Source organism: Neolamprologus multifasciatus, chromosome 5 (genome assembly GCF_963576455.1).
Source record: "Neolamprologus multifasciatus chromosome 5, fNeoMul1.2, whole genome shotgun sequence".
In the NCBI taxonomy this organism is placed as follows: Eukaryota; Metazoa; Chordata; class Actinopteri; order Cichliformes; family Cichlidae; genus Neolamprologus; species Neolamprologus multifasciatus.
Genome location: NC_140443.1, coordinates 16,677,321 through 16,700,788, shown reverse-complemented (window position 1 = coordinate 16,700,788; position 23,468 = coordinate 16,677,321). Strand labels below are relative to the sequence as shown.

General features: G+C 40.0%; 3 protein-coding genes across 5 annotated transcripts; 2 read left to right on the top strand and 1 right to left on the bottom strand.

Annotated features, from left to right (window-relative positions):
• The first annotated feature begins 778 nt into the window (after positions 1 to 778).
• On the top strand, positions 779 to 2,625 carry cisha (cytokine inducible SH2-containing protein a). The gene is made up of 3 exons (XM_085160148.1): positions 779 to 1,176; positions 1,659 to 1,822; positions 2,047 to 2,625. The coding sequence occupies exons 1-3, from the start codon at positions 1,157 to 1,159 to the stop codon at positions 2,541 to 2,543; spliced, it is 681 nt and encodes a 226-aa protein (XP_085016274.1). The 5' UTR covers positions 779 to 1,156; the 3' UTR covers positions 2,544 to 2,625.
• Positions 1,538 to 13,851, bottom strand: hemk1 (HemK methyltransferase family member 1). Its single transcript, XM_085160145.1, is given in 12 exon segments — positions 1,538 to 3,785; positions 3,787 to 3,808; positions 3,958 to 4,068; positions 4,352 to 4,447; positions 5,121 to 5,226; positions 5,322 to 5,371; positions 5,501 to 5,565; positions 11,440 to 11,577; positions 11,678 to 11,771; positions 11,853 to 11,944; positions 12,031 to 12,204; positions 13,589 to 13,851. Coding segments are annotated over 12 exon segments (1,056 nt in total). The 5' UTR covers positions 13,655 to 13,851; the 3' UTR covers positions 1,538 to 3,743.
• On the top strand, positions 13,217 to 23,351 carry nprl2 (NPR2 like, GATOR1 complex subunit). 3 transcript variants are annotated; one of them, XM_085160137.1, is made up of 11 exons: positions 13,217 to 13,403; positions 14,973 to 15,064; positions 15,184 to 15,352; positions 15,439 to 15,547; positions 18,034 to 18,170; positions 18,482 to 18,579; positions 19,665 to 19,701; positions 20,243 to 20,336; positions 20,425 to 20,542; positions 20,656 to 20,798; positions 20,888 to 23,351. In XM_085160137.1, exons 3-11 carry the CDS (start codon positions 15,191 to 15,193, stop codon positions 20,953 to 20,955), a joined length of 966 nt encoding a protein of 321 aa, XP_085016263.1. In that variant the 5' UTR covers positions 13,217 to 13,403; positions 14,973 to 15,064; positions 15,184 to 15,190; the 3' UTR covers positions 20,956 to 23,351. The 3 variants fall into 3 exon arrangements, with proteins under 3 accessions (XP_085016263.1, XP_085016262.1, XP_085016261.1); XM_085160136.1 differs by having other exon boundaries at positions 13,217 to 13,420; XM_085160135.1 differs by lacking the exon at positions 13,217 to 13,403 and adding an exon at positions 13,896 to 14,702.
• Positions 23,352 to 23,468: the final 117 nt, after the last annotated feature.

Sequence of the window (23,468 nt, the reverse complement as noted above, 5' to 3'; positions counted from 1 at the left end):
ATACATTCCCGGGAAAATAAATACCAGGAGAGCTCAAATAAGCAGAAATGTAACTGCAAATGAACTATAGTTTAATCTCGGGCTGCATGTGTGCAAACAAGACACAAAAGAGCAATAAAAGAGAAGATTATCAGAAGTCACAAACTGAAGCACAATCAGCTTTTCTCTGTCTCTACGGCAGTCTTAACCCGGTTTATATATATTTTTTAGTTTATTGTCACAATAACAACTTGTTTTCTCGAGCGTAATTACTCTAAAGCTCCTAGAAAACCTCTCGCCGTGTTTTTCCACCAGGATCGAGGGAAATCTATATTACTGGAAATAGCCAGTGAGCATTCCTATTATCTTTAATGTCGAGGCGGTGAATTCCCAGAATGAAGCCTCTGTCAGGGCCGCCCGGCGGGGCGGAGTCAAGCTCTGCAATTATTCCTGGAAAGCGACTAGGCAGAAGCTGCCGCGCGGTTCCTGGGAGAGGAGCGCAGGTTCAGCGAAGGCGGGGAGCCGCCGGGTGAAACGAGGGGAGAGATGCCAGAGAAAAACAGCACGGTTCGGGGCGGTTGTCCTGGGAATTAACCGAAACACAAAAAACCCCACACACATGTATGTGCGAACCCGGTTTGTCCGTCGAAGGAGCGCTAATAGAGAAGCTGTAGCCCTGCCGCGAAGCGAAAAAACCGGCGGCGGTTGGAGCGGAGTGGGAGTTGGTGCGGCCGGCGTGACGTCAGAGCCGCCGGTGCTGCGAGTTCTCAGAATAGACTTCTAGGAAACGGTAAATTTTAAAAGCCAAGCCTTTACACTCTGTCCTTCACACATCGGGATCTCATTCTGGCGACAACACACTCCAACGCAGTGCTGCGGAGAGCTGAGCTTTACAGTAGAGCCGCTTTTAGGTCGTTTCTATTATATTTTATTGTTGTTCTTCTCTCTGCTGATCAGTGTTAAGGACAGGAGCAGAGCCTGTTTGCGTGCGCGGAGCTCTTCGGGTTACAATCGAGCTATTCATACATGAAACCCATGTCACCGCGGATTGTTTGTTAGCCAGATTTTTATTTTTTTCCCCTCCTTTTTCTTTAGATACATTTTAGTCTCTGTATGTTTTGATTGTTTTCTGAAGAAAGTCCGATTGGATTTTAGCCCAGAGAAGTGAAGAAATAGAATGATTCTTTGTGTACCCGGGTGAGTTGACTTTTCTTTGTGTCTCTGCTTTTTCTTTGCTCGTCATTGTAAAGCCGGGGAATTTCAGTATATATATATATATATATATATATATATATATATATATATATATATATATATATATATATATATATATACGTGTGTGTGTGTGTATGTATAATTTGTCGCTAAGTGTAAAATTGCCTTAATTGGCCTTAATTATTATTATTGTTATTCAGGCGAAAACAAGACAAATGCAGGCCTGTTGCAAGATCTAACGTAACCTATAAAAAATACTAGTTATTAACCAGCAAAGCTGAGTTCATTTTTTCAAAGTCAGCAGTAAAAATAAGATAAAGTGCGATAAAGTCAGTTTTTTGAAAAATAAATAAATCAGCCAAAAAAATATTAAAATTCCAGGGTTAAAAACAAGGAAGCTGTGATAAATCCTCCTGCTGTGTTTGTTTATGTCTGCTAACTAGTATCTTCCATCTGATTTCCAGTCCTGGAGCTCTTCTGCCCACTACCCCGTCCACTGAATCCCCGCGGGGTATGCGGGCAGGAACTGCAACTCCCACCCCCTGCTTCCAAAGCACCAGTCCACGATGGGACCCCACAAAAGATCTGAGGGCCATTGCCAGCAACTTCTGCTACCTAGAAAATTCAGGTGTGGTTTAAAACATACTTCACAACCTTCTCATTCCAAAAAAAAAAGGAGGAAAAAAAAAAGCATTCCTAAAAATCCTCGATGTGTTCCAGGTATTGTTTGGTACATTTCATTATCTGCTCTGAGAGATTAGTTGATTGTTCATCGCTAAGTAAACATCAGGCTTCATGCAGGACAACACGATCTGTTCACGGTGACTAATATTTAGGAATTTGTGTGTGTAGGATGGTACTGGGGAGCTGTGACTGCAGCCCAGGCCCACGCTGCTCTTCAGGAGGCATCTGAAGGAGCCTTTTTGGTACGGGACAGCAGTCACCCTCTGTACATGCTGACCCTGTCGGTCAGAACCGCGCGTGGCCCCACAAGCATACGGATCCAGTACAGCTGCGCCCAGTTTCTGCTCGACTCCAGCTCCCCGGCCAGACCTAGCCTATCATCCTTCCCCAGCGTTCCCAGTCTGGTGCAGCACTACATGGGACCAGAGAGAAAGGCAGAGGAGGGAAGAGTGGAGGAGGAGCCCCCTTCAAAAGCCTCTCAGCAGGGCATCCAGGAGACCACAGTGGTACTAAAACTCAAGCACGCTCTGTACAAGCCCCAAAGCCTCCCCTCTCTTCAGCACCTCACACGCCTCGTCATTAACAGACAAACTGACTGTCCCGATCAGCTACCACTCCCAAGGCCCCTGCTGCGTTACTTACAGGACTATCCCTTCAAGGTCTGAGGGGGGGCGGAGGAGGAGGAGAAAGAGGAGAGGAGGTTCACTGACTCACTATTAATGGCTGAATCTCAGCTTAAGGGAAAAACCCCCCAAAAAAACAAAACACTTTTAAGTGGGTCCTTTGTGCCCGTAAAAGACATTGCTGCTTCAACAGTTGGAGGCCAGTTGCAAAAATACTGGACACAGGGTGATGTTTTTGGTGACAAAATGTGTACAAATTCAGTTAATCCTGCTGTGTCTGGTTTCAGACTTAAATTGTTGAGGACTGGATGTTGAAGCACCCCAGGAAAAAGGAAAACAACAACAACAACAACAAAAACTTGTGAGAAACATGAAGTACTGTACTCTGTTTTATGATGGATGTGGAAAATTTTCCATATCTTCTCCCCTCCCTCATCAGTTCAAGATGTATATAGTTTCCTGAGAAGTACACTGATTACACTGAGACATCTTTTATGCCATTTTATTTTTGTTTTCTCAGTACAGCATCTTTTTGTACCTTTTACATGTGTACATTTTTCTATTAAAACCACCAGCTGGACTCTTGGCGTGTCATGCTTTTACATTTGTATCCACTTGTTATTCATCTGTGTTGTTTGAAATGCCAAACGTTTCTGTTGTGTTAAGGCTTGCGATCGCCATCACCAACCCCCGCATGACGACTGCTCTTGTGACACTTGTTAGGAAATATTTTCCCTTAAATCACCTTTGAAACACAAAGATTTAGTGGCCTTTAAACTCTAAGTATGCGAGAGAAGCAGATTGTGTGAGGAAGTAAAGGCCGTGCTGCGTGAGCTTTTGCTCAACAATGCACGCCGCTTGCATCTGAGTCAGCGAGAGGACAAGCTGAGGGGAGGACCGTTCGTCAGCGGATTCACAGAACTACTGAATGCTTCCTGGGAGGAGGGTGAGCTTCTGAGAGGGAGGGTTCCGAGAAAAGCTTCGGTAATTACCTACAGCTTTGGAGCCTGCGTTTTTTTTGTGCCATCTTGCACACATTTTTTATTGTGACGCAGGATGTGATCACGACTGTTACTAGATTAAAAGTGCAGCGGTGACATGAAAACAATGCGCGCTTGTGCAAATTATGAATGCTGGGTGTTATCAGATCAGTGTGAGCGCGTGCTTGGTGGTTCAGTGGGGGTAGGGGAGCTGAGGCAGCGGCGACCTGAGCTAAAGCCAGCGTAATAGGATCTTAATTTCTCAGTCCAGATCCTGCTTGTGGTCCTTGTTTGACTTCTTCCTTCTGAAGGATGCAGAATCGAGGCCTAGGAAACACAAAAAACGAGCCGGCGTCACCGATGCCCAAACCCCAGACACCTTAATCAAATCACAGCGATGGCCCTGAAAGTGGGCTCACGCAGAGTGATTTCATATGAAAACTGATAGTGATGTAAAGCAGTTTTATTGAACAGACCTGCCGGTGATGTCATGCCGTGCCTCCTTAAACTGCAGCCTGTCCACGTTCCCCTCCACCCACTGTTGAATGAGTGGGGGGTGTCTGGGGTCCACCTCCAAGTAAGCACGGCTGTTTCTCACCAGGAAATAAAACAAAAAACCCACAGAAATGGGGTAAAAATTAATCATCAACAGGACTCGATTTTGAAAAGTAACCCTGAGATGAGAGCAGCACATGCCTGGAAGTGCATTCACTGGAAGTCTTTTAGAAAGCTTAACACATTAAAGAGGCAACACGATACATGTGTTTTTCAGAACATGCTGTTCTTGTGACAAGCTGCTTTTGCCTTTAGGAAATGAACACAGGTGTGTCCGTCTGTGTGTGAGAGTTGGTTTTTTGTTGTTTTTTTTACCCATAACTGGACAGAATCTGGGGAGCCAGGGTCAAAATCTGCTTGATCACTTTTAGGCCGTCTTCGCCCCCGTCTAAAGCAGCCGGGTCTTCAAATCTGGGGAGCAGCACACAGCAAAAACACATCACTATAAAATATATCATACGATGTCACATATTTTAAAATGTTATCTAATGAAATCTGATAAGCTTATTTATTAGATTTACATTTTACATGCAAATTACAGCTAAAAGTAAAGAATGAGTGCACATTTCCTTCACTATGATCATTTCTTCTCATTTAAAGATCCCAACATTGATTAAATGGTCAGCTACTCATTAATAACATATATTAAACAGTATGTTAATATTGTTATATTGGTTTCATTGTATTTATTAAACAGCTTTAACAAATACAATGTTTAACAAATTGTAACAATTGTACAATTTTTTATAAATACAACTGTATTTGTAAGCAACCCGAAACAGTAAATTCTGCTTGGTTTTATATAGAATCCCAGAGATTATCTTTCATAAATCTTTTATAGTTTCATATATTTCCACCTTCTCCTATAAACCCAACAGATGAATGCTTAATGACATTGTAATTATTCACAATTGTTGTTGTCAATTATTTAAACAATACAACCTTAATAGCTCACTCTAAAGATTTGTACATTCTGCATTTAATAACAACTTTTGTGAATCCAACTGAATAAAGCTTTTTTTTAATGTTAAACATCAGGTTTAATATATATAAAATGAGAATGACTGATTGCATTTTTAGTCACCTTAAAATTTCAGGTTCAAGGGACGCCATGTCTTCTGAAAACAGGTACGGAGGGTTACTGACCAAAGTTGTAACTGGCCTAATGAGTCTGAGTAGAGTTTCTGCATCTGATAAAAAAACAAAACAAAACAAAATAATCTTTTTATCAGCAGAGGGATCAGCTTTGTTATTTAGAAAAAAAATATGCAAAACATTCACTGACCCTTCATGACATCGATGTGATGAATCTCTAATCTATCCTCAAGTCCCAATCTGCAGACAAAAATCCTTTTTCAGATTTTATGAAATCTTTATAATAACGTAATTTAATCTTTATAATAAAAATAAATCAATGCTAAAGGACATTTACAACATAGTTTTCATGGGTTGTGCTGCAATTACCTTAGTGCGTTCTCTCTTGTTAAATCCACTGCATCCTGGCTCTGATCCAGGGCGACGCCTTTAAGCTGGAAAACAAAACACAAGAACTAACTTTACGCAGAAGTTTTCTCTGTTTTCCTGTATTTGTATGCACGGGGAAATTGGGACATTTTTACTTCTTTATAATCTGATAACAGAAGAGAGTCTAAAATATGCAAACACAATATCACAGTATAACTGGAGTGCATGTTTGATCAGCTGAGGTGAGAAGATGTACATGTGATGTGAGGATAGCAGCTTATCAACTGGAAATCTATAACTAATAATTTATCATATCAGTTATCCTATTGATTTTTTTCCCCCTGTTAATCAATGTGGCTCGGCTGCAGGGGAGGGGTGGAGCGGGGGGTTCAGTGTGTTGTGTCAGGGGAGGTTGACCCACACAGTTGTTCTCCATCACCGGGTCATGCCTTCCCTATTTCAGGAGGATGCCGGGACTGGACGAGAGAGCGGTGTGTGCTGCGCAGAGCGAGGCAGCTGGAAAGCTGCACTTTAACTCTGTAAATAAAAAACACGCAACAAACTGTAACGCTGTGGTTGTCTGGTCCTTCGCCGTTACAGTCTATTAATAGTAAATAAATAAGTCATCACTAAAAAATTAAACTTAACATATGGTCATCACAAGCCTCAAAAAAACACTCAATTAGCTCAGCCTAAAGAATCCACTGTCAAATGTTCTTTAGAATAACTAAATGACACATAAAAAGCTGCAGCCTTTGTAACAATACTCACTGTTAGGTTAAGGCAATTTATCTATTTCGACTTAAGCTGACAATAGTAGTGAGCAACACTTTCCAATGGCTATGGGTCAAAAAGCTCAAACAGCAGTTTGAGTGTATAAGGCCATGACATTCACCTGTGTCAGTACCTGACGTTCCCGAGGTGAGCATGGTGTTCCATTCCTCCAGAGGAATTTATTTAACTTAGAGAATTAATGCCAGGATTGAAACTGTTCTCATAACACATTGTGACACATAACACATGACTGCCCACCAACTTACATTGGTGTTTTTCATAATTTGTAATTTTTTTTTCAGTTTTTAAAACTGATGCATCATGTTCAGCATCTAAACAAGCTGACATTTGCTTGTTATATGGGATTAGTTTCAAAAATGGTTGGTGCTACAGGAAATGTCACAACTTCCTGAAGAGAACATGAAAGTCTGTACATAACGTTACTGATTGCAAAGAGGATCCTGATCAAAACCACAGATGTTCAAAACACAACCTCATCTGACAGATGTTGGTGAGGAAGAAAAAATGTCTGGGTCTTGAGATTTTGCAGACATGACCACTAACAGCCAGACATTCAGTTGTTAGCTGATTTGGACGCATGACCGTCATGGTGACAGTGTAGGATCAAGCGAATAAGGTCCCGGTCACACAGGCTTAAAGACCTGTCAGTGACCATCTGGCAACCTCCGGGTCATGGAGGAATAATGAGTTTACCCTGACCGATTGCAAGTGGTTGCTGAAGGCTGATGGCAGTCGCTGGGGAAATAACTGTTAAAGCTGCAGCCACTCATGCCTAAAGACCAGACTCTTATGGTGTTATTTTTGTGCCACTATTCTAATAAAAATTGAGCGCACATAAAAAAAATTTTTTGCAGGTGCAAGTGTTGCATTTTGAGGAGAAATTTATTTTGAGCGAAGAAAAGCTACATTTGAGTGAACAAAATTCATTGCTGCGTGCAAAAACCGTATTTCGGTGTTTGCTATTATCCCCCCCCACACACACAATAGCAGCCCCTCTCGCTCGGTTTTTGCATTTGCGCTCCCTCGCTATGTGTTGCTTGCGCTCTCAACATTTCTGCCCATGCGCGTTCAACTCTTTCTGTACACCGTTTTATTTGTGCCACAAAACCAGCCAATCACAGACTTGGATGCAAAAAAATCTGATTGGCTCCAATCAGCTCGAAATGACAATGCCAGGTGGGCCGATGGTGATTTTTCATTTTTATGTTTGTTTGTTTGTTTTTGTAATGGTATAAACAATGAAAGGTGGTGGATTAGCCAATTGGCTAATCAACTCTGGGCTGGACCAATTACAATACATCTGTATTGAGGTGAAAAGGAACGCGATTTGTCTCGTACGTCAATGAAAAAAAGACACAAAGCTGGAGTTATTCTGTGTTTTTGCTGTACAACTGCCTCTCCTTCTCTCATTCTCTCCCCCTCCCTCTCCTGTTGCTACTTCAATCACGAAACTGATCAATGATAAGCTGATCGTCTCTCTTGTTTATCGCCCACTTTGCGCCAGAAACAGGAAACCAGCGAATGTTGCGCTAAACAACAGCAGCACGTTCAAGCTTGATCAGCTGTTGTTAGAATTTATTTAATATTACTTTCTAGTATCAGCTGATGTTTGCCAGAGCCACAGCTGTAAAAGCTGCTGGTCATGATATCGGTTTGGATATGTGGTGAGAGGGAAACATGAAGGTGATACAAATCATACATATATACCAACAAGACAGTGTACATCACTGTCACAACAGCGTTTGTTTTAGTTCATAGGCTTTATGGTTTTTCCTATAATACCTGGTGGTGCAGTCTGCCGATTTTTTGTCAGTTCAGCCTTATATATTATGTTTAACCCGAGTGACCACCCGGTCAGCTGGTGGATAACAGGCATCTCCGAAAACATTAGAGCACTTGTGCAAATATGTGATGTCTTGATGAATCAAGCAGATATTTGAAGTTTAAACAGCACCATTCGCGCATGAAAATATCTTAAAAGTTCATTTTGTGACCCAGAAAGAGTAATATTTCAAACTCCGCCACTCTGTGTTCCTCCGCCACTGCCTCGTTTGAGTTTTGGATGAAATGGATTCTGAGATATTGCATTTTGTCATTTCGAGCTGATTGGAGACCAAAACAGCAATCAGATTTTTTTGCATCCAAGTCTGTGATTGGCTGGTTTAACGGCATACAGAAAGAGTTGAACGCGCACGGGCAGAAATGTTGAGAGCGCAAGCAACACATAGCGAGCGAGCGCAAATGCAAAAACTGAGCGAGAGGGGCTGCTATTGTGTGTGTGTGTGTGTGTGGATAATAGCAAACACTGAAATACAGTTTTTGCACTCAGCAATGAGTTTTGTTCACTCAAATTCGCTCAAAATAAATTTCTCCTCAAAATGCAACACTTGCACCTGCAATTATTTTTTTTACGTGCGCTCAGAATAGTGGCACAAAAATAAAGCCATAAGACTCTGACCCCCTGACAACCACCTGTTGCTAGCAAAAAACATGTATTCTCTGACTGGTTGGCACAAAACTCGTTGTGATTGCTTTGTGTTACAGCATATTGCTGTGATCATAGTTTGAATGGAAGTGACAGACCTGTCTACAAACTAGTGCGAATAATTCGACGATAAAAAATTCTCGACACAAATTCTTGACTCGATGCTCCGTTTAACACTTGGCTCTGAAGCATGTGTTAAACATTGTAAAGCAAGTGTTTCCCCCTCATTTGCGACTAAAAACAGTCCTACAATAGAGATATTTCATCACAGGATCCCTAAAAATAACTATAATAATAGTAGTAATGATAATAGATTTTAATATTATTTTCTGACATTGTCTTCTAACGCTTTATTTTGCTAACTCCTCTACTGAAGAGTGATAACAGAAGTGCAAACTGTTCTGATAAAACGTTAGCTAATGTAGCCTAAGTCACTCAAAATTATTAGCTAATTGTAGCTTTCTGAGCCATTAGTCTGCTGGTATATCGCTAGCTGCCAGCAAAAGGGGCTGATGTAGTTTATTATTTTAGTTTGTTATAGATGTCTATTCCTGTTCTGTGCTTCATTGTTTCTCTACAGTACAGCTCCAGATCCAACTGAGAGCAAGTCAAAAGGAAATGTATGCTTATCTATGCAGTTTATGCCTTTTATTGGTTTTAAATTCTGTTTCACTGTTACATTCAACCTTTGGGTGACAGCATAAAGTCTCAGAGAGGAGCAGAGAGGGAGAGGAAGGGAGAAAAGGAGGGAGAGAGAGAGAGAGAAATAAACAGGCAAGAGTGGACATGTATATTTCAAAGGGAGTGTAGCTTCTGTTTTGCCTATTTTCTTTCATGACGAATTTTTTCTCCTTGTGTCTAGGATGGTTCTTTCCAGGTATTCCAGCTTCCTCCAACAGAATAAACATGTGCAGTTAGTGGGGTAAGGTTAACTGTGAGTGTGAATGGTTGTGTGTCAGTGTTAGCCCTGTGATAGTCTGCCAACCTGTCCAAGGTGTATCCCACTTCTCGCCCTATGGCAGGTGGAATAGCCTCCAGCCTCCCCAAGATCCTGACAAGGATAAGTGGGGGAAATTGGATGGATGCATGGATAATTTTATCTTTGTGTGCTTTCCAGTAGCACGCTTAAAAATGTCAATGGATGTTCTAAAGAACATATTTATTGATATAAATAGTAGCGTTGGAGAGGATTCCTATCACTCTAAACATGGCTTGAACATGGCTGCCACTATATTAATGTGACAAACTATAAATCTATTCTCCACTCTTGAATTTGCAATACGTTTTACCCAGTCAAAATCAGTAAGCCTCCAGAAGTTTTAATTATTTATTAATTTATGCAGATGACCTGTTAACCAGACTGGTTAAATTATGCAGCGTGCTGAAGGCTGACGGCAATGTCCTAAATAACACCTTCAATAATATCAAATATTGTGCTAGTTAAATTGCAAAAATATTTAAAAATATAGAAATGAAATCTTTTTTCAAAAGCCAACAAAAGTGCAAACAAGCCATAAAACTCAGATCCACTGACCTAAGGGTTGTTAGGTGGAACATTGAATTATTATTAATATTAATTATTTAAATCTACACTATCATAACGTCTGGATTTAGCAGCACAAAAACTTGCCTCTTGTTAATGTCAGAAATCGTTCCAAGAAAACAAAGTAAAGGTACATTTTTATGCCTTAGTCTGGACTTCATATATGTCTTATTTTATTTAATTTGAGAATGTAATTTTAATATTACACGTGCAGACCGTCAAAGGGTTTATTTGGTTTGTTTTTTTGTTTGTTTTTTGCCAAATGTATGCAGTTGAAATTTAAACATTGCAATTTCTAAAATGGAAACTAATGAGGTGAGGTGTTCCGGGCATGTCCCACCAGGAGGAGGCCCCGGGGCAGACCCAGGACACGCTGGAGAGATTATATCTCTCGGCTGGCCTGGGAACGCCTTGGTGTCCCCCCGGACAAGCTGGAGGAGGTGGCTGGGGAGGAGGTCTGGGCTTCTCTGCTTGGGTGGCTGCCCCCGCGACCCGGCCCCGGATAAGCGGAAGAAAATGGATGGATGGAAACAGGTAATTTTGAAAGGTCTGTGTTTATTCTCTTTTGAATATTTATTATCGTTCATTGATATGACAGAAGTGTTTCTTATACAATTACTTATTTCCAGTCTGAATCACACTTTTTCAAGTTTTGTTACCGCTCAGCTCGTAGTTAGTATTTGCAGACAAACATTAAAAACGTTGACGGCTGCCAGCTCTACCCCTCACGACACATCAACTCCTGTCAGTTGCACACGTGGTATAAATGTAAAAATGTATACTTCAGGCAACTCACTTCTTGAGTTATCGCATTCACAAGATTTTCAGAAAACCTGACCTCAATGAAATTCAATTTCAATCAGTGAGGGTAGAAATGAGAACCAGTCAGAGGAATACACATTTTTCCCTAGCAACCAGTGGTTATATCACGACCAATGAGAAACCTCAATATACTGCATATATTTCACTGTTGTAATGAAAAATTTGACTCATTGTCAGTGTATTAAGACCCAAAGTGAGGGGTAATACATTAATAAGTTAAACAGCCTTTTTCCTGTGGGGTCCCTTATTGTAATTCCACTCGTCTGAAATCTTACGACAAGCACAAAATTTTACCTGAGGCAGACTCTTCAGCAGGCTAAGAGAAATGGCACCAGACCCACATCCCACTTCCAGGCACATAGGCTCCGTCTCAGCAGGCACTCCCATCTCAGTCTTCATCTGCAGATCATTGAGCACCAGCTCGACCAACTCCTGCATCAGCAAAGACGAAATAAAAATCACATTTCGGCTTATGCGTGATCATTTGCTGGGTCTTCACTGCGAGCATGCACTGCCTCGTCTTTTCTTTTACCTCCGTTTCAGGTCGTGGTATGAACACAGGAGGCCTCATCTTCAGCGTCAGGTCCCTGAAGTCCCACTCTTCAATCACGTACTGCACGGGCATCCTAACCCAAATATGCAACATTGTAAATATTTTAATTGAAAATCACTTAAATGCATATAGAGAGATCTATGCACAAACTCACCTGGAGAGACGTGTGGTGCAGAGCTTCCATATCTGCTCTGTTTGTTCTCGGCTGAGAAACTCTGTTAATCTCTCCTGCTCAAGACTTTCTATCTGGATAAAGAAACGCTATGTGAACTTGATCCACGTTTACTGCATGTCAGTGCAAGTGCTAAGGCAATGTAGATTTTGCAAATTACAGTTTTAGCTCCGAGGAGATGAGCAATGATGTACTGGCTGGACTGCTCAGGCTCCGTCACACCTCTCTCCTCAAAGCGCCTCTTCCATAACTTCAACGCCTGAAGTGGTGTAATCCTGCCTGCGGGTAAGGCTGGAGCGCTGCATGTACGGACAGCTTGGGACTTCCAAAGTACCTAAAAGCATGACATTTAGGATTTATTTTTATAGCGAGCATTATTGCCTTTATTTTGATAGTGAAGCAGTGTGGAGTAGAAAGGAAAGAAGGGAGAAAGGACGAGGGAAGGCACACAGTAAAGGGCTGAGGGTTGAACTCAAACCATATGGCACATGTTCACCAGCTCAACCAGGGAGCCAAACTGGCACCTGTTGTATTTAAGTTTAAATACAATTTCCAAGTATCCAGAAATCAACTGCGGTTTTTTAACACTGATGTTAAACTCCCATTAAGCATTTCCTCGGGGGAATTTCCAGCAACTTTGGAAATCATCACAATTTATTTTAGATCAAACCTCAGACACCACTCACGATTACTCATAACACATGTCTAACTGACAAGTCATAAATAATTTTCACTTCCTCCCTATAACCAAGGGGTTAAGAGGGAATCTGTAAGTCAAGTTAACTTACATTACTAGATCTCCACATAGTTTAATGTAATCCAGTAAGAGAGAAGTGTTATTATTAGTTACTGTATGTGTATGGACAATAATCCTTTTATTTATTTATTTGAGTTATTCAAGCTTATATAGTATTTATATAGTATTTATTTAGTATAGGTATAAGATATGTGCCATGATAGATCGATAGATACTTTACTGATCCTAAAGGGGAAATTACTATGTGATAGTAGCAGCATAAAGAACTATAACCTACAATAAAATTGCTTGAAAGTACCACGGGCCCATAATAAAGGCCTTATAATGTGAAGTAGTGCAAAATTTTATATGCAACAGCGATTTTAAAAAATGAAGCAAAAGAAAGACAAATAAATACAAAATAAGGCTGGGATTTTGCAAAAAGTAATAATTATACTAGCATATAATAGTGCAAACGGCTTCAATAAATAACAAGTACAATTTCAATCCAACAGACAGCAAGCAGCAGGAAGGTTTGATACTGATAAGTCTGAGGAATACAGACAGGTGTTTTCACCTGTCAACAAGCAGGAGAGCTTTTGTAAAGCTTTATCGAGAACTGCAGGAATGTTTTCCTGAAGGCTTGACTCAGTCTGAGCTCTGCTGCCTCTGTGTGTGCCTGCCACTTTATTTTGTTAAAAAGAAGATAACAGAAAACAGATTTGGTCCAGTTACGTCAATGGAAATCAACTGATAAACAGATCAAGAAACTCATTTGACCTGGTCTGTGCTTACATGTGCGCCAGTTTGTAATGTGAGTAATATTTCCAGTTAGGAAGGCAACAGGAACAGGTTTGGACTGTTGGTTGGTTTTTAAAGCCGTGACACTGTCATGTTTTTGTTTGTTCAACACTTTGGACGCAACGTGTCGACTTCCCGGAAAAAAATACATAAAAAAAAAAAAAATAACTCGACCAGTTACCTTTGGTCCACTACTCCTGCACCCAAAACATCTGTAGTAGCTTGTACTCAGCGACCTTCTCCACATGGTTAACCGTATTAAGTCTTTACATCGTTATTCATTGGGTTTCCGGAGTCTGTGAGCTCTCGGGCTGAACTCGCTGCATGGCGGCAGTAGTCTGTTAGATCAGCATGCTACACTTTACGATCCTGTATAAAATTCAAACATTTTTCTGTGTCGGAACAACAAGCTAACTGGCAGGGCTCGTACTGTGTCCTGCACGCGGCACAGAGAGCGACTGCGGCGCAGTCTGCGCAGCGCTGACACCACTGAACCACGTTGCCTTCATGGACTGTACAACATATAAAGCTACACCGTCACAGACGTTAAGTCTGTAAAGTAAGATGGTAAAATAGCATCTATAAATGTAAAAGGCATTAGAAAGTAATAAAAGTAATATTACATTTGGTAAATACTATTATTCGAAACCTTTGAATTGTCTAAAAGGGAAATTTTCCTTAGTGTTGTACAATTGTTCAGGGCCCAATACTTTAAAGCGTTTTTATACGACAACAGAGTTCGTGTTACTTTTATATTAATTTTAAAACATTATTGGTGCTACATACGCCACGACTTCCTGTCTTATTGTTGCCTTTACAGTTTTTGCGACGTCAATTTTTATTCCTAAGCTAAGTTACTGGGTGTCCCTGAAGGCGATATTATTGTTGTTCTTCCCTGTCTGGTTTTTGCATGCGTTGATGTGTCGAGTTATTGAATAGTTTGATGCCTGGGTGACCATAACCTCTGCTTAATACATTAATAACAGATTTTATAGGGCTTCTTTTAACTTTAGACCTGCGTTTAAGTACCCAAGGACGTCGCTAAGTTGTCTTTAAACGTTAAAGCTATATGCTAGCTCATGCTGCTGTAAATAAACTGGGAAGATCCACAGTAGACACACAGGAGATACCTTGTTAACGCAATTTTGGGCAAGTTAATAGGACTCAGCAGGGTTTACACACCTCTGGATTAGTTCTCCATGAGGATAAAATATATGATGGGCATGCCCACTCGGATAGAGTGTATATTTTTCAGCGAATTTCATCCTACTCTGGGTCCCAAGATAACATATCAGGTAAGTGTGCAGATGGTCTGGTAAAGTAGTTTTATGTTATATATTATTATATTATTATTATTATTATTATTGTTTATTTTATAGCTACTGTCGTTATGATTATCTTTGTAACTGCCCCAGTTGCGAGCTTGTTCATGACTGAGTGTGTTTTAAACGTGCGAGGCAGGTTTTTAATCCTTCATAATCATTTTGACGTGTACTCTGCATAATCCTTCTGAGCTCGTGTATCGTATTGGGTATAGTTTGTCATACTGTGTCCTCTCCTAACAGGTTCCAGAAGAGTACATCTCACGGGAGCTCTTTGACACCGTTCAGGTTTATATTATCACCAAGCCAGAGCTACAAAACAAATTAATAACAGTGTATGTAGTCTTATTCTGCTCGTCTGTCTCCCTGCCTTGTTTGAAGTCCTTAGTATTTAAATAATAGTGTATTAACTTAATCAACCAATCTCTCTCTTTTTTTTTTTTTTTTATCTTAGCACTGCAATGGGAAAAAAGTTAATTGGCTGCCCGGTGTGCATCGAACATAAGAAATATAGCCGAAATGCCCTCCTGTTTAACCTCGGCCTTGTTTGCGATGCCCGAACCAATACTTGCAGCCTCGAGCCCATTGTTAAGAAGCTATCTGGATACCTTACAACTCTGGAGGTAAAGAGTACCACATTTTCACATGTTCACGTGATCGCTTTCTTCGGGATGATTTCTTAGCGATTTTCTGTCTTGTTGTGTTGCAGCTGGAGAGCGGCTTTATATCCAAAGAGGAGAGCAAACAGAAGCTTTTACCCATTATGTCAACTTTGTTAGAGGATCTTAATGCCACGGGAGCCTGCACCCTACCCATTGGTATTATTTGGCATCTTACTGGCTATAAGTTTTATCTGTGGCAAGGAGTAATATATCTATATAATATATAGCTGTGGTCAGACGTTTACACACATTCATCATGGGCATGAATGTCATGGTAATTTTGTACTGTTTCATTGAACTGTTCTTTTTTCCAGGGTGGAATTCTTTTAAATCTTTAATGACTTAAAAAAAAACAAGAATTTGGCACACAAGTTAGAACTTATTTTGGATGTTCTCTAATCCACACAGGATCAGAAGTATATACATAACTAAATATACACACTCACTTAAATCTTTTAATAAGTGGTGCTTGAGTTTCTACAATGTCTTTTAACTCTCCGAGACTAACTTCTTGTTAGTGATCATGATTTACATGATTTTTCTGGTACTTTTCTCTTTGCTTGTTTGACATCACCCATTAGATTGCCAATACTCAGAACAATGGGTGTAGGAAGGGAAATTCTAGATTTCCCTTCTGCAAGTTTGACTGCAGATTCCAAGATAATCTGTTTAAACAACTACATGTAAGTACAATGTATTCTGATGTGCCCACACAGATAAGCCAAATTCCTTCTGGAGAAAGGTTTTATGTCAGATGAGACAAAGACTGAACTACAGTACTGTAAAAAAGTAATTGCTCCCTTCCTGATTTGTCACATTTACATGTTTTAGATCATCAAATAAATTTTAACTGTAGACAAAGACTAAAGGCCTGAGAAAATACAAAATGTACACAGTGTTTATAACTGAATCCTGTACAGGCTGTGGGTTTTAGGCTGTGGAGGTCCAAAGTTCAAATGTGCTTTGTCCTCCTACTGTCTACTTTTATAGCAAGGTTAACATAAATATGATGTTGTGTAATTAAAAATCAGTACATACAGACGCTGCAGAGACTTAAAGCTGTTATCCGGGTAAAGTTAATTACTCCATCAAATATGTCTTGATGCATGCTCAATCATCCAGGTAAGTAAATCCCAAAAGGTTGATTCTGCTCATCTGGATGTAGCGTTTTCAATGGAAGAAATGTTTCGTCACTCATCCAAGTGATTGCTTCAGTCTCAGCTGACCGCAGGTCTTTGATCAATGGGCTCTTATCAGTGGTTGTTGATCAATGGTCATGACAATTTGCATATTAATGATCAAGGAACTGACCTCACAGCTGGGCTGGTTTCAGTTATTGTGCAAATGTACTGTTTATAAGGTTGGGGAAACTTGCAGTCAGCTGAGACTGAAGAAGTCACTTAGATGAGTGACGAAACGTTTCTCCCATTGAAAAGGCTATATCCAGATGAACAGAATCAATCTTTTGGTACTCCATTAAATACATATTAATATTAGACAATAACTAGAGTAAATACAACATGCATTTTTAAAGTACATTACGGATGCATGCTGTATGTTCATTCCACCCTAGAAAAAAAAGCTCAGAGAAATCTTTAAAAGCCCAAAATTGTAATGATCCATGTACTTAGTAATAATGTGACATGTGCTCTGTTACTGTGCTGCAGATCATACTGAAAGTATCATAAACTATAGAGCTGCAGCTGCTCTACTAGACAAATCATGTGATTACGGCATTTCTAAATGAACTCAAGCATCTAGAATAGAATAGAATAGAATAGAATGGCCCATTATGTTCATTGTACACGTACAACTAAATTGTGGGTCCTCCAGACCAACTGTGCTGGAATAGAATATAAATAGTAAGACAGCAGGAATAAATAACAAGCAGGAGAAATATATACAGGGCAAGATAAAAGCTGATGAGGGTTACTCAGGCCATGGCTCAGATTGGTTGGTTGGTGGGTGGGAGGGTAGGGGTGGGGTAGTGTTTGTCAACAGTCCGAATGACCCAGGGGAAGAAACTGTTTGTTTGGAGGTGTGGGGCCTGATTTACTGGAGGTTTCGACCAGAGGGCAACGGGTCAAACAGGGATGGCGGGACACGAGGGGTCACCTGTGATGGCCCTGGATTTCCTAAGACAAGAGGATCTCCAGGAGTGGCAGAGAGCAGCCAGTTATGTTTGAGGCAGTATTAATTACCCTCTGCAAAGCCTAACTGGTTTTAGTAGTTGCCCCTGCGTGGCAGACATCCAGGCAGTAGGAGAGCACACTCTTCACCGAGGAGAGCTTTGTTATGCATTATGTTCCCTAACAACACGTTTTCCAATATCTCTGATAAGCCCTTATCAGCCAACCAACATGCTGGCTGGGCTATGGCCCAAAGTGAAATTATGTGGTTGTTTGGGTTGATTAGTTAATGTAAGTCAAGACAAAGCAGTGCTACTATGCAAGCGGCTTTGCTCTGACTGTTACTCTTTTTAGAAATTCAGAGATGGGAAATGCAGGCTGATGTTTCTGAGTCATTTTTTTTTTTTTAAGAATTTACCAGCTGCACATAGGCAGTATTCACATGTTGGTTGGCAGCAACAGTGTTTTTTTTTTAAAACTGCTCTTACTCTTGTTTGTTGTATCCTTTTTAAGATGAGTCTAACACCATTCATCTAAAGCTGATTCAGCTGCGAAAAGACCCCCCAATAGTTCAGGAGTACGACGTGCCAGTCTTTACCCAGTGCAAAGACCATTTTATCAAGTCTCAGTGGGATCTCACCACTCAACAGGTAGGCTTTCAATGTCAACAACCTCTCGCTGCAACTCTTGAGAGGTATTTGATAGCACTCTAAGAAGTGCTTGGAAGAAAGATCAGTATTTAAACACTTGTTATCAGCTGTGCTGGAAGTGATATAAGCACGTTTTTATATCTTTTGTTTTATGATTTGAAAGAAGGCATTAGTGCAAGACAAGATGCCATTTATTGGTACAATACTGTTTTATTGCTTTTATGAGTTAACATGTTTACAGCATTTAGTTACACAGTAATGCAAAAAGCACTACGTGCCTCTAACCCTTATCTATCTGCTGCTAACTGCAGATTCTTCCCTACATTGATGGATTTAGACACATCCAGAAAATTTCTGCTGAAGCAGACGTTGAGCTGAATCTTGTTCGTATTGCAGTGCAGAATCTCCTGTAAGTATTTTTCAGTAAATACAGTTGTACTCTTCAGTAACCTCACACACGTACTGCTTCATCCCACAACTTTGTTTTATGTTGTTGTTTTGATTAACTGATAAACCAAGTGTGAACGCCTCTGTAAATGCAGAAGTTTTAATAGTTTGCTGTGGACCATTCAGGTGGGAGCTAACACAATCCCACAATCTTCCCGGGACCTCTTGTAGGTTAACATCCAAGCAGATTCACTTCAAGGTCAGGTCGTACAGTACTCAGCGAAACCTTAAACACACACACACACACACACACACACTGACAAGAGCTCAGTTAGCATGTTAAAGTTCATGACAGCGCAATTAGAAAAGACTGAAGAAGTATGGCTTGTTTGGAAGGACTGCCAGGAGGTAGCTTCTCTGTAAAAAGAGCATGGTTGCACAGTGTAGGTTTGCAAAGACTTCTGAAACAATGTCCTTTGGAAAGATGAGACCAAAAGTGTTGACATTTAACCAGAATGCACAGCGCTGTTTGGCAAAAACCAAACACGGCATATCAGCACAAACACCTCACACCAGCTGTCAAGCACAGTGGTAGAGGGGTGATGTTTTGAACTTTGCAGCCACAGAACCTGGTGACCTTGCAGTCATTGAGTCAACCATGAACTCCTGTGTATCCCAAAATATTCCAGAGTCAAATGTGAGGCTATCTGTCCCAAAGCTACTGTAAGGCTTGGCCAAAACTGGGTTATCTGACAGGACAATGATCTAAAGCACAGCAGCAAATCTGCAACAGAATGACTGAAAAATAAAAGAATCAGGATGTTGCAATCACCAGTCAAAGTCCAAACCTCAACCTGATTGAAGTGCTGTTGTGGGACCTTCAGAGAGCTGTGCATAAATAAATGCCCACAAACCTCAGTGAATGGAAACATTATAACACAATGACGCGAGAGACTGATAAAGTCATAGAGACAACGATAAGCTGAAGTTATTGCAGCTAAAGGTGGTTTTTCAAGCTACCGAATGAGGGGGGTGTACTTGCATTTTCACTCTGTAGTCAAAATACACTTCAAAAAGATGTATTTACTTCTCTTTTTAACTTCACAGGTACTATGGTGTTGTGACTCTGGTGTCAATTTTCCAGGTATTAAACTAATTTCACATCACACATATATGAGTGTAGTGGAACAGTTTATCAGGGACCATTAGTGCCGATGTTAGTTTTAATTGAAAAGTTGTCATTTTTTTTCATATAATTCCTTCTGTATTCTGGAAATCTTTTGTTTTTTTTCTGTTTTTGGATGTGGATTGTCTTGTGCAGAAAAGCTTTTTTTTTGGGGGGGGGGTACAGGTTGTAAAGTCATAAAGCAAGCATCAGTTCTGAATGCCATTCTGATAAAAGGGTTAATTTATTTCAAAAGAAAGCCAATTTATATATTGCACATTGCTCTCTATGCACCACTTTGAATACAGAATATTAGGGCAGGTTTTTTAAGTGAGGGAAGGCCAACTGTGCAAGGCCTTTTATTTAAAACTTTAATTTTAATCTTTTTTTTTTTTTTTAACAAATACATTAAATTATTGTCTCTAGTCTTCTGATATTCTGCTGTAAAAAGCAAGCTATTAAAAAGTGGCTAATACTTCCTGATGACTTGTTCTGGTTGCCTTCTCGGGTCTTTCTCTAGTACTCTAATGTGTACTGCACCACCCCAAAAGTCCAGAGCCTCATAGATGACAAGTCCATTCAGGAGGAGTGCCTTAACTACGTCACTAAGCAGGGTTAGTTGGGGTCATGACCATTAAAACACGTGTTAATCTTTATTTATTTTGTGACGTTAACTGTGCAGCTTTGCCCTGTCACTTTCAGGTCAGAAACGTGCAAGTCTGAGAGATGTGTTCCAGCTGTATTGTGGGCTAAGTCCGGGAACAACAGTCCGAGACCTTTGCTCACGCTACTCACAGCAGCTTCAAAGGGTCGACGAGAGGTTAGCGTCGCTCAAATGATCAGTTCCTGAAAAGACTTAGCGCTCCTGAAAATTCAGGTCAGAGTGACACTGGCTCATACTGTATGTGTGTCATGTCACTCGTTTCTCCTAAGGAGGCTGATCCAGTTTGGACTAATGAAGTGTCTTATTCGACGGCTGCAGAAGTATCCCGTGAAGGTGATGCGCGACGAGAGAAGCAGGCCTCCTCGACTCTATACCGGTTGTCATAGTTACGATGAGATCTGCTGCAAAACAGGCAGGGTTTGAAGCCTTCTTTGATTGTTGGACAAAACTTAAGAACTGATGGTGTGAAACAAGTGTGCTTACAATGTCCTGATTTTACAGGGATTACTTACCAGGAGCTTGATGAACGTTTGGAAAACGATCCTAATATTGTCGTGTGCTGGAAGTGATGGGGCAGAAGGGTACAGCAGTGCCTAAGCAGATGCCCAAAGATGCCTTGACCTAGAGAAGGAGGTTTCTTCAATTAACAGAGAAAAAAATGAGTAGCGTTTTGCAGTTTTCTTAGCTTAGTTTTGTTCAAAAAAAAAAAAAAAAAAACAACTTGAAAGATTGGATATCACACTCATTATGTGGCTATACAATCCATTCATTAAGTGGAAAAAAGGCTAAACATATCTATTTATGTTGTTTTCATACTTCATACATATTTTGCTATCTTTATTGCTTTGACTCTACTTATAACACCAAATTCATCTCATTTCTACTGCACAAATAACATTCCGACATAAAAACAGATTGCACTGCCACATACCCTTTAGCTGATTCTTCTCATTCCTGGAGGGTTGAAGATCCCTTTGCAGTTATTTAATGCAATGTTATTAGCATTATATATTTAAAACTGTTGCTATAATTTAATGGAATGCAAAAAACAACATTGAAACACACTGGCATGTATTTGAATTTGTACTTTATTTATATGCTGCGTTTTTGCTCTAACGGAAGCACTGAAAGCGTTTCTTACTGCAAGATACATCCACCCATTCACACACAGATAACGGGCAGTTTGGGTTCATTGTTTTACCCAAGGATATTTAAATATGTCGAATGGAAGAATCACTGACCTTCAGATTAGTAGGTGATGAAACATATTATTTATAACTGTTTACAAAATAGTAAAAACTTTTTAATGTAACTTAGCGGCAGTAAAATTCATCATGGGAGTGAAGCCCTGGAACAAGCAGGTACAGTCTTATGTTATCGCACTGTGAAGAAAATATTTGAAATAAAATGCTTTGAAATTACACCTGCCTTTAATAAGTTTTTAATAATAATTTCATGTACTTTTATTTAAAAGGATGACTTAAATTTCATGTTTGCAAGTACCTTTTACACTACCATATACACTCACCTTAAGAAGCACACCGGTTCAGCTGCTAATGAGATAACACAAATATCTAATTAGCTAATCACGTGGCAGCAACTCAATACAGACTTGTACTGAGACTTTTGTAGACCTGACAAAGTTCACAGCAAGCATCAGAATGGGGAAGAAGTGACTTTGAATGTATTATGGTTGTTGCTGGTCGGAGTATTTCAGAAACTGTTGATTTACTGGGATTTTCCTACACCATCTCTAGTGTTTACAGAGAACGAATCAAAAAAAGAGAAAATATTCGGTGAGCGGTAATTCTCTGTGCAGAAAGGCCTTACTAATCCCAGAGGTAAGAAGAAATGGCCAGACAGCTTTGAGCTGATAAGAGGGCTACAGTAACTCAAATAACCAGTCGTTACAACCAAGGTATTCAGAGGAGCGTTAATGAAAGCATAACATGCCAAATCTTAAAGTAGGTGGCCTACAGCAGCAGAAGACAAAGCATCGGGTGCCACTCCTATCAGCTAAGAACAAGAACCTGAGGTTGCAATTCACACAGGCTCGCCAATTTTGGACAACAAGACTGGAAAAATGTTGCCTGGTCTGATCTCAATTTCTGCTGCAACAGTGCAAATGACATGAAAGCAGTTCTGAAGGCAAAAGAGGGTCCAAACCAGTACTAACAGGGTCTATCTAATTGGTGATTTAACAACTTTCTGATATGTACAAACTAGAGTACATTATACGTAAAATAATTTGTTTTGACCAACAACATGAATGATTTAATCCAAATAGTATGGTCTGATTGATTTTTGCCATGAGGACATTGTAGAAAATGTGTAGCGCAACTGCTACACATTTTTATTTTATTAAATAAAATTCAGCCCTGAAGGACACACAGTTATAGTAAAGACTAACTTCATCCAAGGACTGTGAGGGAAAAAAGCAGGAAAGTCATCATCATGAGTCACCTGCAGGTTAGGCTGTCTCTCTTTTGCTGCATACTCTGGAGTATGAGCAACAAGGGAAACTTCGAGTCACCAAAAAGAAAATCACTGGAGTATGATGAAGACATCCATTAAAAAGGAACTAGCTACTCTAAAAACTTTGAAACCAGTTGTAACAGGGTGAAGCTGGTGATCAGGTTAATTTACAATAAGCTGGTTGTCATAGTTTTGTATTTTACTTTTTATTCTTTTTTGTTTATGTGTTCAGCATTTTCTTGTTATCCATTCATTTTAGTTTTATTATTACCATCCTGGTTGAGTTTGAACATTGAACCTTGGGCTATTGTCTGAGTGTAATGGTTCATTTAATGGATAAAATCCTCCTCAGCCTATGAGCAGACTATCTTCTGCAGGTCTAGTATCTTGATATTACTAGGACCCTCTTTAGGAATATTTTGTTTATGTTGCTTTAGTTATAATTTACTTAGTTTAATTAATATGATGTCTGCACAAGGAAAAAAAGTTTAATGGCGCTTTGCTAATGTTGTCATATTTCACAATAACTCACCTTGGATTATTTTTATTGACATAACTGATTTTTTAAGGTTTTGCCAGAAAGAAAATGTACAACTGTATTATGTTG

Coding starts and splice junctions, on each gene's coding strand:
- cisha (XM_085160148.1), top strand. CDS start 1,157: ATGATTCTTTGTGTACCCGG. Junction 1,177..1,658: donor ATGATTCTTTGTGTACCCGG/GTGAGTTGACTT, acceptor TCTGATTTCCAG/TCCTGGAGCTCTTCTGCCCA. Junction 1,823..2,046: donor CTGCTACCTAGAAAATTCAG/GTGTGGTTTAAA, acceptor TTGTGTGTGTAG/GATGGTACTGGGGAGCTGTG.
- nprl2 (XM_085160135.1), top strand. CDS start 14,607: ATGAGGATAAAATATATGATGGGCATGCCCACTCGGATAGAGTGTATA. Junction 15,548..18,033: donor AGCCTGCACCCTACCCATTG/GTATTATTTGGC, acceptor ATCCTTTTTAAG/ATGAGTCTAACACCATTCAT. Junction 20,337..20,424: donor TAACTACGTCACTAAGCAGG/GTTAGTTGGGGT, acceptor TGTCACTTTCAG/GTCAGAAACGTGCAAGTCTG.